Source organism: Babylonia areolata, chromosome 19 (genome assembly GCF_041734735.1).
Source record: "Babylonia areolata isolate BAREFJ2019XMU chromosome 19, ASM4173473v1, whole genome shotgun sequence".
Lineage (NCBI taxonomy): Eukaryota > Metazoa > Mollusca > Gastropoda > Neogastropoda > Buccinidae > Babylonia > Babylonia areolata.
Genome location: NC_134894.1, coordinates 15,729,998 through 15,747,102, shown reverse-complemented (window position 1 = coordinate 15,747,102; position 17,105 = coordinate 15,729,998). Strand labels below are relative to the sequence as shown.

General features: G+C 43.2%; 1 protein-coding gene across 1 annotated transcript in view; it reads left to right on the top strand.

Moving 5' to 3' along the window:
- Window positions 1-3,545: 3,545 nt before the first annotated feature.
- The window catches only part of LOC143293501 (solute carrier family 23 member 1-like), a 37,783-nt gene continuing 24,223 nt past the window's right edge, over window positions 3,546-17,105 (top strand). Inside the window, exons 1-2 of the mRNA XM_076604401.1 lie at window positions 3,546-3,854; window positions 12,866-13,068. Coding sequence (XP_076460516.1) covers window positions 12,880-13,068 — 189 coding nt within the window. The 5' untranslated portion in view covers window positions 3,546-3,854; window positions 12,866-12,879. The remainder of the gene's footprint in view (window positions 3,855-12,865; window positions 13,069-17,105) is intronic.

The window sequence follows — 17,105 nt, the reverse complement described above, 5'->3', positions numbered from 1 at the left end:
AACTGGGCCAACTTCTGCATAGTTGGCTCTTTTAGAGTTTCCTTCTGGAGCTCTGTCATTCGTGCTGGTGAAATGGACAGGACAGTCATGACATCATAGTCAAATTCAGCTTCTTTTGCAACCTTACAAGGATACGCTCTGGAGACCGTGTCTGCAAGATACAGCTCCTTTCCTTTCTTGTAGACAAACTCCAGATTGCACCGCTGGAGCTGCAGAAGCATCCGTTGAAGACGGGCTGGAGCTGCATGCAATGGCTTCTTCACAATTGTGATCAGGGGTTTATGATCACTTTCAATGATCACTTTGCGTCCATACAAGAAGTCATGGAATTTCTTACATGCGAAGACGGTAGCCAGGAGTTCCTTTTCGATTTGTGCATACCTGGTTTCAGCATCGGACAGGGATCTGGATGCGTAGGCCACTGGAACTTCATCTTGTAGACATGCTGCTCCGAGTCCACTCTTGGATCAGACGACGGACAGTACCACAGGTTTTGCTGGGTCAAAAAACGTGAGTACGGGAGGGTTCATCAGGTCTTCTTTTCAGTCTGTCAAATGCAAGCTGGTGTGCTTCAGTCTAACTCCATACAACATCATTGCGTAGAAGTTCTCTCAGAGTTGCAGTCTTCTCACTGTAGTTCCTGATGAACTTGTTCAGGTAGTTGGTCATACCCAGGAATCTGACGTGCTGCCTGGTCTGCTGGTGCAGGCATGTCTCGAATGGCGTCAGTTTTCTCAGTGTCTGGCTGTAGACCCTTATCGGTGAACTTGTGGCCCACGAAAGTGACGCTCTTCACCCTGAACCTGCACTTGCTGAGGTTCAGCTTCAAGCCAATCTGTCGTGCTCAATCCAGAACCTTCTTGAGGTTGGCATCATGCTCCTCTGTAGTGGAACCCCAAATGATTATGTCATCGACAATGATGGCACATGGGTATCCTTCAAAGAGTCTCTCCATAGCTATTTGGAAGACTTCAGAGGCAGTATTGATGCCGAAGGGCATGCGCAGGAACCTATACCTGCCATAAGGTGTGCTGAATGTAGTGTGACGAGATAACTCTTCATCCATCCTGATTTGCCCAAATCCTGCTTTAGCATCCAGCATGGAGAATACCTTCCCATTTCCAATTCGTGATGCCACGTCATCAGCAGTGAGCATGGGATAGTGTGGTCTCCTCAAGGCTCTGTTTAAGTCTCTTGGATCCAGGCAGACTTTGCTTTCAACACAGCCACGCTCTCACGTGTTTCAGCAGCTTGTATGACGTCACCATTGTCATTCTTCACTTCTGCAGCATAAGTGAAAGTCTTTTCCTTCTCAATGGCATCCTTTCCAGCCAGATTCAGCAAAATGTACGCCTTTGTATGCTTATTCTTGTAGCTGTATGCAGCTTCTACAAAAATGTCAAATTCTGCTTCAAATGTTCTCCATTTGTCGGCGACGTTGCCCTCAAAGGACAAGTGTTGTGGCTTTCTAAGACCTTCCATTGTGAACTTGCTGACGTGTACGTACCACTAAACCACGTACTGTGAAAACTAAGAAAACGTTGAGAAGTGTCTGTACCGCTACCGCGTTGTCTGTGTCGGAGGACGTCACTACCCCTAAAAACGAAACTGAGCAACCGCCGCGTCGATTGATTTCGGTAAAATGAAAGCTTTTACTTGCTGCCTGAGCCATGGGCCTTTCAGAAAATGCAGCTAGCTCAGTGGTTCTTTTAGCTTCTGACACCATGTGGATGGCACGTGCCTTCATACAAACATACACAAAGCTTCTTTTGCAACTGAACTTGTGATATCGTGTGGAGTCCGACATCAGCTGGGCGGAAGTGCCCTTTTAGCCAAATCTCACATAATAATCTACAGTTATTAGTGATTCATGTGATCCTTTTTTCTTTTTTTTTATCTGGTCTGTCACTTCAAAGTTGAAGGATTTTTTTTTTCTTTCATCAAGACGACACATTTCATCAGCTCTCGGGTTATCTGTGTCAGAAATAACTCACGAGGCCCAGCTGTGACCCCCCCCCCCCCCCCCCCCCCAACATTCCCCACCCTTCTGACCAAGTGCTCGTGAGCACTGACTGAACTAGAAAGAGGGATGGATGTACTGCCAAGTTTGATTGTGTCAGTTGTGATGGAAGAGAGTTTTTGTTTAGTTCCTATGATCATTGCTTCAGTTTTTGTCCGCGTTCAATTGTAACTTATTTAGAGTCATCCAATTTTGAATGTCCAGGCAGTTGGATGTTTTTTGCAAGAGCGACGACAGTTTTTCGGGGGTATCATTCTTCTGGAGTTGAGTCCAGCTAACTGAAAGATAAGCACGCGCCAGGCAGGCACACTGCAAGACTTGCAGCACTACTGTTTGTGAGAAACTCAAGAAGAAGAAAAAGAAGAAGAAGAAAAAGGACAATTGCAACGAAACAACAAGCTATAGACATATATAATGCAAACTACCTTAACAGGCGCCGGATATAATAAAACAAAATAAGGGATACAAAAAGGAAATCTTTCCTTTCGTGACAACACTGGCGCTAATAATCACTATCAAAATGGATTTTTTTTTCATCAGCAACACAGGACCACATACTTAAATACTTTATAAACAATATAATAAATTAAATGTGTCAGTGACACAAATACACACACACACACACACTCACACGCGCGCGCGCGCGCCCCCGCACCTGCTGTCTTATACATACAGACAATATACACTCAAACAAACATACACATACACACACGCACGCACGCACGCACGCACACACACAGACCACCACCTCGTTGACATCCATGAAGCGAGATGTGAACAGATGAATATAGCGCGTAAACACATGAATCTATAATAACAAAATGCAAATATCTTTTATGTCAGTATGTCCCTATACTTTCGTTTACATGAGATTTGTCACGTACGTTTTTCTGTCTCTTTTTCCACCCCACACACGCTCCCCCCTCCTCCCTCCCCCCCCCTCCCCCCCCCCCACCCCCCCCCCCCCCACACACTGTCTCTCTCTCTCTATCTCTCCGCCACGACCCTCTCCCAACCCAACTCTCTCTCTTTCTCTCTCCACCCCCACCTACTCCCCTCTTCACACACACACACACTCTCTCTCTCTCTCCCACCCTCTCCCCACCCCACTCTCTCTGTGTCCCTCACCCCCGCCTCTCCCCACTATTACTGTGTCTCTCTCCGCCCCTACCCTCTCCCCACCCTACTCGCAACTGTCCAAGTTCCGAACAGAACCGGACACTTAGCCGACAGCGAGCTCCCCCCGGACAGGCGTTGTTGAGTTGAGTTTAACTCACTCAGTACGGCCAGTCCTCTCTTCTCCTCTACACAGACCCCTCGGATGTTCAGTGGGTGTCTGAATGACCCAACCTTTTGCTTCCGTCGTCAGAATTGTGGTATTCTTTGTCAACATTCACCTCTTCAGTATAAGAGCGTTCCGCTTGCAATATTTTGATGATGGTAATTGGGGTGAAACGCTGTTAACGTCGTCTCTTTCGCCGTTCGTATGGAGAGAGTTAACCGACCTTGCGGATTCACGCCCTTAACGTCAAGTTTTACATGGGAGTGAGATGAGGTCATGACGGAAGTCCTGTCCGCGGACAGAGCTGATAGTGCAGAAAAGACACGTAAAGCTGGCGCATTTTCTCGCGACTTTTTTGGCGGGCTTGTGAGCTTACGTAAGAATCTGTGGCATTGAAGTTTGCACTGTCGGATAGTTCAGACCTTTCTTTTTCTGGTGGTGGCAGTGCATTTCTCCATTGGAACCGGTCTTTTAATATCGCAGCATTTATTTGTGAGAACTGTTTGCTGGCAACTGTGACTGGCAGTGGTGAATTTTCCACAGCTGAAATACGTGAGTAGGATTTCCTTCACGTCCTCTTCTCTCTCATTTTCTTTCTTTCCTTCCATATTTCGTTCTGTTTTCTTCCCTTTTTCTCTTGCTTTCTCTTTGTTTTTTTCTCAATTCACCACCCTCTCTCATATCTTTATCTCCCTCTCTTTTAGTTGTTGGGGTTTTTTTTTGTACTTTTTCATTCAGTATTCATTCATTCATTCTCTGTCTCTCTCTCACCAGAGAACCAGAATCTGTCATCCTTTCTGTTTGTCTTTCTTATTTTTTTCTTCTTTCTGTTTCTTTCAACACGTGCTGTCCACTCATATCCCTCTCTCTCTCTCTCTCTCTCTCTCTCTCTCTCTCTCTCTCTCTCTCTCTCTCTCATCACTCATTCTTCGCACCGCATCTCTCGTCTTGCACTGATTGATTCATTTTACTCTCTCTTTCTCTCTCTCTCTCTCTTCATCCCTGAGTCACTCTACTTTCACCACCTTTTTCTTTAATCTCTCTCTTTGCCTCCTCTCATTGTTCTCGCTCTCCCTCTAGTCACCCCTCTCTCTTTACCTTGTCTCTCTATTCTATTATCCACATCTCTATTTCTTCCCCCCCACCTCTCTCTCTGTGTCTCACTCACTCTCTCTCCGTCACCACCCCTCCCCCATCTTTCTATTCTCTTATCCTCATCTCTCTTTGAATTAGGGAAGAGAATGCTGCCTACAAAGTCACAACCTCCAGCCTAACGATGGAAGTTGAAGCTGTGACACATGCCCTCCAGTGGCTATCGTCCATCCATATGCCCGGAAACCAACATGCCATGATTCTAACCGACTCAATGAACTTCATACAGAAAATTGAAAATGGAATGGGAAGCCCAGAGTGGCATAAGGCAATGCGCAACTTTCAGATTAAAAATCTCACATGGTCATACTGCCCGGGACATGCAGGTGTTAAGGGAAATGAGCGAGCTGACAGACTTGCTGGTAACGCAACAACAACGAGCGGCCTACATCTAGGAAAATCGGAAATCCTCAGAAAAGTCAAAGAATATCAAAAAGAACAGGTACAAGGCCATCACACCATCGATCGCCTCAAAGAAATAAAAGCAGAGAGAGGGAGCAGCCGTAAGTCTAGCATGAAAGGTAGAGCACGATGCTTTGCAAATCAAACAAATGTCTGTTTCATTTCCAAGCCAACATTGCGCAAATTTCTTCAAAACGGAACATGAGTCTCTGAAGGATTTTCCAAAATTAATTCAATAGACTGAGCAACACACTAGACGCCACGTTCTTGGCATCAGATATCTTTTCCCATCCCTCTTGCGGCCAATCAGTGGCAGCCTCTGTGTGTGTGTGTGTGTGTGTGTGTGTGTGTGTGTGTGTGTGTGTGTGTATGTGTGGGTCTGTGTTTTTGAGTGCGTTTGTGCATGCGCGAGGGTATAAGTGTACACAAGTGTCAGGAGAGTTCTGTGCACGTGCGTATGTGTGTGTGAGGAGGGGGGGGTGCGGGGGAGGGGGGTAGAGGATGAGGTATGTGTGTGTATGCATGCCTACACTGTGGGAGCAACGGAATATTGGAACGTGCGGGTGTGTATATATATATATATATATATATATATATATATATATATATATATATATATATATATCTTTGTATATATGTGTGGGGGGTTGGGGGTGGGGGATATGGGCGTATGTGTGTGTGCTTGTACAAGTAAGTGTTCATCTGTGTGTGTGTGTGTGTGTGTGTGCCGTGGAAGCTGCGATACGTCGCCTAGAAATGAGTGTGTGGAGGAGGGGGGTAGAGGAGGTGCAGGGTAATGTGTGTGTGTGTGTGTGTGTGTGTGTGTGTTGGGGTTCATGTACGTTTATGTGTATTTGACTGTGCTTTCATATCTGTGAAACTGCATGTTTGGTGCATATCTATTATGCATATGTGGGTGTATGTGTGAATGTGTGTCTCCATGTTTTACATTTATTTGCATATTTATCATCATTATTGTCTTATTTATTTATTTATTTGTTTATTTATTTATTTATTTATTATTATTATTATTATTATTACTACTACTACTACTTTTAATATTATAATTATTATTTATTTATGTACGCTTATAGTTGACTTCATCAAGTTTTTGCGCCTTATACATATTATTAGTAGTGGTAGTAGTTATTTTTTTATGTATTTATCTATTATTTATTCACCCCTTATTTTTTTTTTCTCAAGGCCTGACTAAGCGCGTTGGGTTACACTGCTGGTCAGGCATCTGCTTGGCAGATGTGGTGTAGCGTATATGGATTTGTCCGAACGCAGTGACGCCTCCTTGAGCTACTGAAACTGAAACTCATCTCTCTTTGCCTCATTCACTCTCTCTCCGCCCCCTCCACCTCCCCCGCCACGACCCTCTCCAAACCCAACTCACTCTCTCTTTCTCTCTCCACCCCCACCTTCTCCCCTCTTCACTCTCTCTCTCTCTCACCTCTCCCCACCCCACTCTCTCTGTGTCCCCCACCCTCTCCCCACCATTATCTCTTTCTGTCTCCGCCCCTACACTCTCCCCACCCTACTATACACACACACTCTCTCTCTCTTTCCTTCCCCACCCTCTCCTCACCCCACACGTTCACTCTTTCTGTCATTCTCCGTCCACTGGACCCCCTTTCCCCACCCTCACCTCTCTCTGTCTCTCGCTCTCTCAACTACCCCCTCCCCCTCCAACCTCTTCTCCCCTCCTCGATCCACATCTCTTATTCAAAAACCAGCGCGCACTGCCCGCCGAAACTTGACGAGACTGTGGACGAAGCCAGGTAAATGCTGCACGGTGTATTCACGAAATATATATACGAGGGTCATTCAATAAATAAGGTGAATTTTTCGGTATAAGGACTTCTAATACAGATAGAAGCTTACTTTAAAAAAAAAATTTTTGTTTGTTTTACTTCTTTTTCACATGGATTTAATTTGTTTTGTAGATTAAAAAAAAACTTTGAGAGTTTTGGCGATTAACAAAGATGGCCGACCAAGAAGCATGCTCCAGGATTGAACAGCGGTCAGTTATCAAGTTTTTGGTTGCTGAAGGGTGCAAACCAGTTGAAATTCATAGGAGAATGTCAACTGTGTATGGTGCCACATGTTTCAGCCGAAAAAATGTCTACAAGTGGGCTAAATTGTTTAAAGAAGGACGGAGCAGTGTTGAAGATGAAGACAGGCCTGGAAGGCCTGGAGCGACTGACTGAGACATCAGTCCAAAGATTTGTACGCTGAGGGAATACGGAAGCTTGTGCACAGATGGGAAAAGTGTGTGACAGTGCTGGGAGACTACGTTGAAAAAAAAGAAAAAAGAAAAAAAGTAAGCTTCTATCTGTATTAGAAGTCCTTATACCGAAAATTTCACCTTATTTATTGAATGACCCTCGTATATAAGTCCGGTGCAAGGGATATGTTGCTCAGTACAGGACCCCTCACCCTCGTAGGAACGGCAGACGGATCTGTCTCACCCAGACAGGCATCCAGGAAGGACTCTCTTCCTAGAACCACGTAACGTTTACTGAATCAAGCCCTTGAATAACAAATAGTTCTTAGAGGGAAAAGAAAGTGAGTTTTATTTTACAACCAACAGTGTTGTTTTTGTTGTTGTTGTTGTTGTTTTTTTTTTTTCTTTTTTTCTTTTTTTTTTCTTTTTTCTTTCTTTTCTTTTTTTTTAATAAACTTTCTCCATTTAGTTCTTAGAAGGTTTATTATTATTATTATTATTATTATTATTATCATCATCATCATCATTATCATTGTTGTTGCTGTTGTTGTGTTGTGTTGTTGTTATCATCATCATCATCATTCATTTGTTTATTTCTTCTTCTTTTTTTCTTTTTTCTTTTTTTGCTGAAAGGTCGTCGTTAAACTCAATTCTGCCAGAGTGTTGCATTGCTCTCACACACTCGGGTCCAGGTTTATATGCATGGAGTCTCCCGTCGGTCCGACGGATGAGCAGGCAGGCAGGCTTATCTGTCGGTGTGTGTCCTCATATGGGAGAAGAGGCCGATTCTGGATGCGCATCACTTCCCACAGGTGTTGCAAGGGAAAACGTCTCCAGAAGTTGAGCCCTGCTTCCTTCGCTCACGCTTCTCCTTAATGGCCAGCGTTCTCTTGTTTTCAAACGTCTTTATGCCACTAGAGCACAGTATCCTCCAGCGAGAGCAGTCAAGGGCATCAGTTTCCCAGGAAGCGATGTCTATGTCACAGGCTTTGAGGTTTGTCGACATGTCTTCAACTGACCAGCACAGGTGACTTTTTTTTAGTGTGGAGGAGTTGTGTAGTCCCTTCTCCACTCTCTCGCCTACCGACGCTCACAGCCCCACAGGTGCAGATACTGCCACGTGTAGGACGGCCTCGGCAGGTGCAGGGTTTTTTTTCGGAGCTCCGTCTCCTAGGAGGACTTCCAGCCAAGGATAAGAGCTCCCCCTGCCCTTTGGTCATCCTCTTCCGCCTTCACAGCCGTTGGGAACGGTTTCCTCCTCCGCCTGGTCCGTCGTTGGGAAACTTCACATGCAGCAGGTAGTACTGGGTTACATGGTACCATTAGCAAAGGCTATGCCCCTGACCTGACTTTAGGGGCCAGGTATATCAGGGTTATCTGCAGTGTTACAGGGCTTCGTGTGTGCGCATAGAGCGAGTGTGACGTGGTGGGAGAGGACTTTTTTATCATCAGTTTCCGGGTTGCCTCAGTAAGTGAAGCGGCGACGAGAAAGTAAGTTGCGTATTGGCTTGCCGGATGAGAAGAATCTTTTTTGAACAAAGGATGGGAGTGAGGTGGTTTGGGGTGGGGTGGATTAATTGGTTCGGTTTTTACTCCACATTCCTCACTTTGCTTGTGTCTGTGTGTCTTTCGTTTTTGCATCTGTCCCCCTGATCTATGTCTGTCCATGTCTGTCTCTGTTTGTCTGTATCTCTGTTTCTGTTTGTCTCTCTCTCTCTCTCTCTCTCTCTCTCTCTCTCTCTCTCTGTGTGTGTGTGTGTGTGTGTGTGTGTGTGTGAACAGGATGAAAACAGGCCAGTGTGTGCTTATTCCTTATCCATCAAAAAGTTTTGGAAGTTTCTCTCTCTCTCTCTCTCTCTCTCTCTCTCTCTCTCTCTCTCTCTCTCTCCTCTAACCCCCTCCCTCCCCCCTCTTTCACTCTCAAAACGAAAACAGCAATGTAACCACAGATGTTGCCATGTTTACTTTTTATTCTTTGAGACAGAGAACACAACATTGCCAGCCCTAAGAAGAAAAAACCCCATTAAGTTTGGGCTGTTTGTTGTTTCATTTGTTTGTTCTCAGTGAGCTCACTGTTGTGTATTTTGTGACTGTTTTGTTCTTCCTGTTTTATTGTTGACTAAGCCGTGTGTTCAACACGTGCACCCTAAAATGTATTACAAGTCGGTGACCTTTCATCAGAATTATTGCATTCTTGAGTTGAGTTCTCTCTGTCTCTGTCTGTCTCTCTCTCTTTCTGTGTGTGTGTGTGTCTCTCAAAACATTGGGATGATCACCAGCTGTCCATTCTTCAGAGTTGTTTGCCCATATCGCCATCAATTGCATTTTTGTGTGGCTTTGAATTGTTATTGATCTTCTTTTTTTTCTTACGAGTTATTTGTAATTTGGGGATGATGAAGAATTAAAGCGGAAGGGCTGGTGCCCTCATTACACGCTGGTCTTGTTTACCTTAATGAGTTTGATGGTTGAGGTCACATGCCGTGATCTGTGTTGTTTTGCTCTCTCTCTCTCACTATATATATATATATATATATATATATATATATATATATATATATATATATATATATGCAGCCAAGCGCTTAGATACAGACTGCTTCAGACAGCGCTCTTAGGCTTCAAGCTACAAACTGCTTCAGACAGCGCTCTTAGGCTTCAGATAATGCTTCACGCACAAACAATAGCAGAGAGACAGTTTCCGCAACTAACAGCCCGTGCATATTATGTGTGATGCCTTCCCCGCAGTTTGAACGCAAAAGCCGCTTACGTCATTCTGTCCTTCTCGCCACACACTCGCTGTTCGACCAGTGTCACGGTACGTCATTGGTTGAGCAGAAACTTGTGTTTCTGCTTCATCGTACTTAATTGATATCTCTTTTGTCAGATCAGTAAACTACAAGTATTATATACTGGCAGAATCGTCGTAATTACATCTTTAAATCTATTCCATTTATGTTTGCCTACGTTAAACATGATTTAACGCAGTTTGTAATTTTCAGCAACAAGCTCGTTAAAACTGACCCTGTTCAGGTGACTTAAATTAAGATTATAAATTCATCTTAAATAACCAACACTTCATTTTATACTCATTATAAAGTAGGTGTTGAGCTCTTTCTTTTGCAACTTATCCGACGTAAATCGGTTCAGGAATCTTTCAGAAATCTGTCACTGAACACCTTGTAAGAAACACAGTTGTTGTCAGATTTGGCCTGATTAGCCATGATCTGCTCGCAGCACACGTGACTGTCTTTGCAGTCCGCTTAACTTGCATAAATTGGCACAGCGAGTGATGAGTGGTCTTTTCATACCAGAGCTGACCAGAGCTGCTCTCTCTCTCTCTCTCTTGCTGTGTCACGGGCAGTGTAAGTGTGTATCGTGTGTGTTCTCACAACGGCTGACACTTCACTATGTATCACTGTAAGTACCAGTGTGTAGAATGTGTTGATTTGTAAATTGTATTGTTCGACACAGTACTTGTGTTCATATAAGTATGTTCAGTTATTGCTTTGTTCAGTTATTGCTTTGACATGTTAGTCACAGCTCAGCTATGATTGATCTAAATAATTGCCATGTCGTCATATGCTTGGAGCAGTGTTCCATTTGATTCTTCTTAACGTCACAGTCAGTGACGTCTCTGGACACTAACAGTTTGTTCCAGAATATTCTAGTGGATGCATATGATGCGTTCTTTCTCATTTGCTGTCACTGATGAAGGTTAGTGTTTCACTGATGCTCAGTACTCTAAGATGTGTGTAGTATTCTGTTGTGGTGATTACAAGATAGTGTTTGATTATTATCAGTTATTGGTTAAAACCACCTGATATGTATCAGTCTGTTAATTGTAATTTAGTTATCATGCTCTCTCCTATACGGCTTACTCCAGTATAGTGCTACATGATAAACTGATTCATTTCAGTCACTTTGACACAGTATAAGCTTTACCTAATCTATACTGTCAGTGTACTTTCACCAAGTCTGCATCGCTTCAATCACTTTAACTGCGCTATTTAAATGTATTAGAAATGTCATTGATGTCAGCGTTTGGTCTTCACACATATGCATTATGTTGTTGCATATCCCAAACCCCAGTGATAGTCTTTCCTTGTAATATGTATGCATGTGCTTTACTATTCACTTGTGCCGACATGTGCTTATGACATTTGTTTGTGTCATTCCAGGCACTGTCTTCTCTTCTTAGTCTTCTCATTATTTCTTCTTCTCTTTCTTATATTCTCTTATTATTTCTTCTCTTAGTTCTTCTCATCTCTTTCTTATCTTCTCTTCGTATATCGTCTTAGCTCTTTTTCTTATGTAATAACTATTGTAAATAAAACAATAGAAAAACCCATTTGTGACTGGCCTCTATATGTTCCTGGCCAGTGCACGGGAAATGAGGGAATGACCTGTTCAAGGCTCCCCGCGACAAGACAGCATCAACAGCAGCTGAGGGCACAGCGCCTTGCCAGCGCTAATCTCTTCTAATTTTACCCCCGAAAACAGAGTATGGCTGCCTTACATGGCGGGATAAAAGAAAAAAACAAAACAAAAACAAACAAACGGCCGACCACGTTAAAGCCCATTCCTACAGTATACGTGAGAACGTGCGAGTTGCAGTCCACGAAGGAGAAGAAGATGATGAAGACAATGAAGAAGAAGAATTCCTCTCGTGCGTTGTATTCTTTCTTGGTGCAGAATTCACCATTAAACACCTCAAAGACGCTTACTCGTCTGTACCCACTTAATTAAGCCAGACACACGGTTTTTGAAACTGACTGCCCCATTTCAGAGTGCCTTACGTGAAAATCCAGACTCTGAACCAGAAAGAAAACATGTTCCATTCCAGAGTGTTTTACACGAAATGAATATCCGGAAACTCAAAACCAGCAAACTGTTCCATTTCTGAGTGTCTCACGCGAATGACCGAAGTCTCCGAAGACCAGTAAACTGCTCAGTTTCTGAATGTCTCAAGTGGATGTCTATAGACTCAAAAAACAAAACACACACACACACACACACACACACACACACACACACACACACACCAACAAAAAACAAACAAACAACAACAACAAAAAACACTTGCATTTCAGTGTCTTCCTCAAATATCGAAATATTCGAAACCAACGTATTCTATTTCAGAGTGTCTTACGCGAGTGTCCAGTCTCTAAACCAGCAAATTGTTCCATTTCAGAGTGCCTTTCGAAAATGTAGAAAAAAACATCAAACTGTCTGTTCCATTTCACAGAATGTCTTGCGTGAGCGTCCAAAGACTTAAAACCAGCAAATTATTCCCGTTTCAAAGTGTATATCCGAAGACTCTGAACCAGCAGAATGCTCTGTTTCAGCGTCTTAAGTGAATGTCCATAGACTCAAAACCAGCAAATGTTACATTTCAGTGTCTCACGTGGATGTCCAAAGACTTAGTAAACATACTGTTCCATTTTATAGTGTCTAACCTGAATATCCGAAGACTGAGAAGCAGCAAAGTGTCTGTTCCTTTTCAATGTGTCTTACGTATTTGTCCAAAGACTCAACACAAGAAAACTGTCCCATTTCAGAGTATCTTTCGAGAATGTCCCAAGACTGAAAACCAGCAAACTGTTTCATTTCAGAATGCCTTAAGTGAATGTTCAGAGAATCTGCACCAGCTGACTGCTCTGTTTCAGAGTATCTGTTTTTCGAGAATGTCCGAAGGCTCAAAAACCAGAAAACTATTCCGTTTTGGAGAGTCTTTCGAGAATACTCGAAGCCTCAAAACCAGCAAATTGTTCCGTTTCAGAGTGTTTTTCAAGAATGTCGGAAGATTCGAACCCATCATCCCCAGGGAGGCAAGAGGGAAGCGAGGAGGAGTGGAAAGAGCAGAAGGAGATGGGGATGGGACCAGACTCGGAAGCCGTGAAGATTTCCAGTCATGCTGTTGACGTCATGTACGCCATTGAGGATACTCCACCTTTGCCGCTCTGTGTGTTGCTGGGTTTTCAGGTGGGTGGTCCCATGTATCGAGTCGCCGTGTGTGTGTGTGTGTGTGTGTGTGTGTGTGTGTGTGTGTGAGCGCGTGCGTGCGTGTGCGTGTGCGTATGTGTGTGTGTTCCTTAGTAACTTTTAGGTAATTGTATACAAGCTAATGGGAAATGATAGGAGCGAATGTTGCTGTCCTTATCTTAACACGTTGAGCTACACTTGACTTCACTGGTGTTGTGAAACGGGTCATACACACATGCCAGATTGCAAAACAACAGCAAAATAACAAAAGAACAAGAGCAAGAAAAACCAAAACAATAAAACCAACCCTCACACACACACACACACACACACACACACACACAACCACCACCACCACCAACCCCACCCCTCCCAAACAAACAACAACTACGCTCGCAAACTTTGACTTGAACCTACAGAAAAAAAAGAAAAAAAAAATGTAGACTGCAGCCAGTGAGTGAAAGAACTGTTGAGGAATTAAAATAAAAAAAATAAAAAAAAAATCGTGTTGTTCTCAGGCTGTGGGTGGGATGGTTGTGTTACAAAACAGCACGAGGACAGTAGTTACAGGTATACGTCTTTTGCCCAACTGATCTAAAAATATTCCTTCGACCAGTGGTTTCAACCCTAGAATCGCTGTACCGCCAGGTTGGTCTGTAAATCACCCAGACGGGGAACACGTTACACGTCTCTTTCATTCAATCTTTTCACTGCCAGTGGCTACCTGTCCAATATAGAATCAACTACAAACTTATATCTATGTGTTACGCTGTGTTTAGCAGATGTGGTGTAGCGTATATGGATTTGTCTAAACGCAGTGACGCCTCCTTGAGCTACTGAAACTGAAACCGAAAACAGTCAGTCACTGAACTCGTTTTTCTTCCTTTCCTTCGTTCTCTTTGTTTGTCAGTCAACCCGTGTTTCTTTCTTTATTTCTTTCCGCAGGAGGTCAGTCATGTTCTAGGTAGTGTCGCCAGACGTTGTTGTACAGGCTTAAGAATGGATTAAAATAAAGCTTGCCCTCCCCCCCACCCCCCAACCCCCCAAACCCCTCCCCCCCCTCTCGCTTTCCTCCACACCAAGCGTTTCCACTGACCTACATACTGTTCATGGGACTTTACATACACTGACACTCTTTTTCTTTCCTGTTTTTATTTTCATTTTTGAATAATTTATTTTCTTTTTCTTCGTTTCAATTTCTTCTTCTTCTTCTTCTTTTTTTATACAGGGAGTAACATCTATAGTAACGAGAGAGAGAGAGAGAGAGGGGGGGGGGGGGAGGGATCGTGGGAAGGAATAGAGAAAAACAAACAAAAAAGAATCATTTGACAATTTCGACACATGATGGAAACCTATTTGGAGGTGAGAAAAAAAAACACAACCAAACATAACAAAAACTAACAAGAACCATCAAGTAAAAAAAAAAATTATAATGACAATCTACGCCCCCCCACCCCCCACCCCCCTCAAAACCCCCCCCAAAAAAAAACCAAACAAACAAAAAAACAAAAAACAACGAACAAACCGTGAATATATCATCCCTACATACAACCGTCAGAATATTAATAACGAAGCAATATCATTTTTCTGTCAGGATGTAATGGTGGTAAGTCTAAGATGCCTGACGTTGTCATGACCGCAACGCACTGATCAGGCCTTGAGATGCTGCCTTAGCTTTGTGTGAAACATTAACAGAAAACGAAATAAGATATTAGGCAAAATAAATCAGTAAATGAAAATTAAGTGAATATATCATACATAAAGATACACTTTCAGAGCATTGTGGCTGCTATACACTGTATTTGTGTGGAGTGATGGCCTAGAGGTAACGCGTCCGCCTAGGAAGCAAAAGAGAATCTGAGCGCGCTGGTTCGAATCACGGCTCAGCCGCCGATATTTTCTCCCCCTCCACTAGACCTTGAGTGGTGGCCTGGACGCTAGTCATTCGGATGAGACGATAAACCGAAGTCCCGTGTGCAGCATGCACTTAGTGCACGTAAAAGAACCCACGGCAACAAAGGGGTTGTTCCTGGCAAAATTCTGCAGAAAAATCCACTTCGATAGGAAAAACAAATAAAAGTGCACGCAGGAAAAAATATATAGAAAATGGGTGATGCTGTTAACGACGCGCTCTTCCTGGGGAAAGCAGCCCGAATTTCACACAGAAAAATCTGTTGTGATAAAAAGAAACACACACACACACACACACACACACACACACACACACACACACACACACACACACACACACACACACACACACACACACACCACAAACATCAAAGAAAGCAAATCAAATAACAAAATACACATTAATCTTGATTCACATGCTACTTGATGTTTAAATCTGTGCCCACATGAGGCGAACATCTGCCCCGGCCTGACTTTTTTTGTTTGTTTGTTTTTTTTTTGGTTTTTTTTTTTTATAGGACGGGCACTGATATATTCATATGACCAGCATAGGGTACAAACGTACAAGCTGAACGAGTACGGCAAAAAGCGACGAAACCCACAATGTAGGCTCAGTATACGGGGCTGCAAGGGATGCTGGGAGGCCGGACAGCCATTACATGATAGGCTGGACACTGACCGCCGACCTCCAGTGGCCCATCGCGAAGTTTCCCTTGCTATACAAAGTTCAGTAGAACTGAGAGAGAATATTGCAAAAACCCATATAGAACAGAATTTAATAGAATGTGTCTTTATTACCAAGTGTACCGGGGTCACAAGGAATATTAGGGGGGGATAGTACATAACAAGATACGAACATAAATCGAAAATCATACATAAACACAGATACAGTAGAAATTAGGATACATACAATCAGTATCAGTATCAGTAGCTCAAGGACGCGTCACTGCGTTCGGACAAATCCATATACGCTACACCACATCTGCCAAGCAGATGCCTGACCAGCAGCGTAACCCAACGCGCTTAGTCAGGCCTTGAGAAAAAAACAAAAAACAAAAAAACAAACAAAAAAACATACAAGTGCATATCAATATAAAAACTTGTGCATACTCACACATGCACACACACACACACACACACACACACACATGCACATGCACGTACACACACACACACACACACACACACACACACACACACACGTTTGAAGAAAAGCTGCATATTACATGTGGATGGGGCTGATGACTATGTGCAAGCTATTGCACAATAGTGCAGAAATTCTAATTTTATGTCGTTTCACTTTAAATATTTTCTATTGCATGAGGCCTCCTTCGGTCAGTGTTGGTCGTGGACGGTGCATTGTAGCTGTCGTTGTTATAATAATAATAGTATTTATATAGCGCTGAATCTTGTGCAGAGACAAATCTAAGCGCTTTCACAGCAGTCATTCACACGCATGCATAACTCTAAAACTGAAGAAAACTGACGACAAGGAAGAGGTAGGGGAGGGAGGCTATCTTGTGTGAAGAGGTGGGTTTTAAGGCCAGACTTGAAAGAGCTGAGTGCGGAGACCTGACGAAGCGAAAGAGGAAGTTCATTCCAAATACAAGGTCCAGAGACTCTGAGAGAAAGAACAGCTGGCTGACCAACGTAAGTTACAAATCATATGACTAGCGTTGTTTATAAACGTCACGAAAACCGGTTTACACCCAACTGGACACAAAACAATGGGTCCATGAACTATTTTTCTGAACGGCAGTATCTTCTTCATCACTGAAATCACTTGACAACGGTAGTGATTGTTTTGTTTACCTTTACAAAGAAGGTGCTGCTAATATAAAAAAAAATATTTTAAGAAGAAAATTGCAACCCCCCCCCCTCTTCCTCCCACCCCCTGAGCTCCTTGATTTTTCACAATTTCTTCCTATCATTTTATTTTGTTTCATGTCAAATGTTTTTACACAAATCTAGGATAACGCTCAGTTTTAAGGACAAACCAGCGTGTGCGGGTTTATACGAAGGTCAGGCACCCGCTCTTTTGTTGTTGTTGTTGTTGTTGTTGTTGAACACAGCAGATAATTATGGTATTGCGAATATGGATCGGTCTACACCTCTGATATAATTTG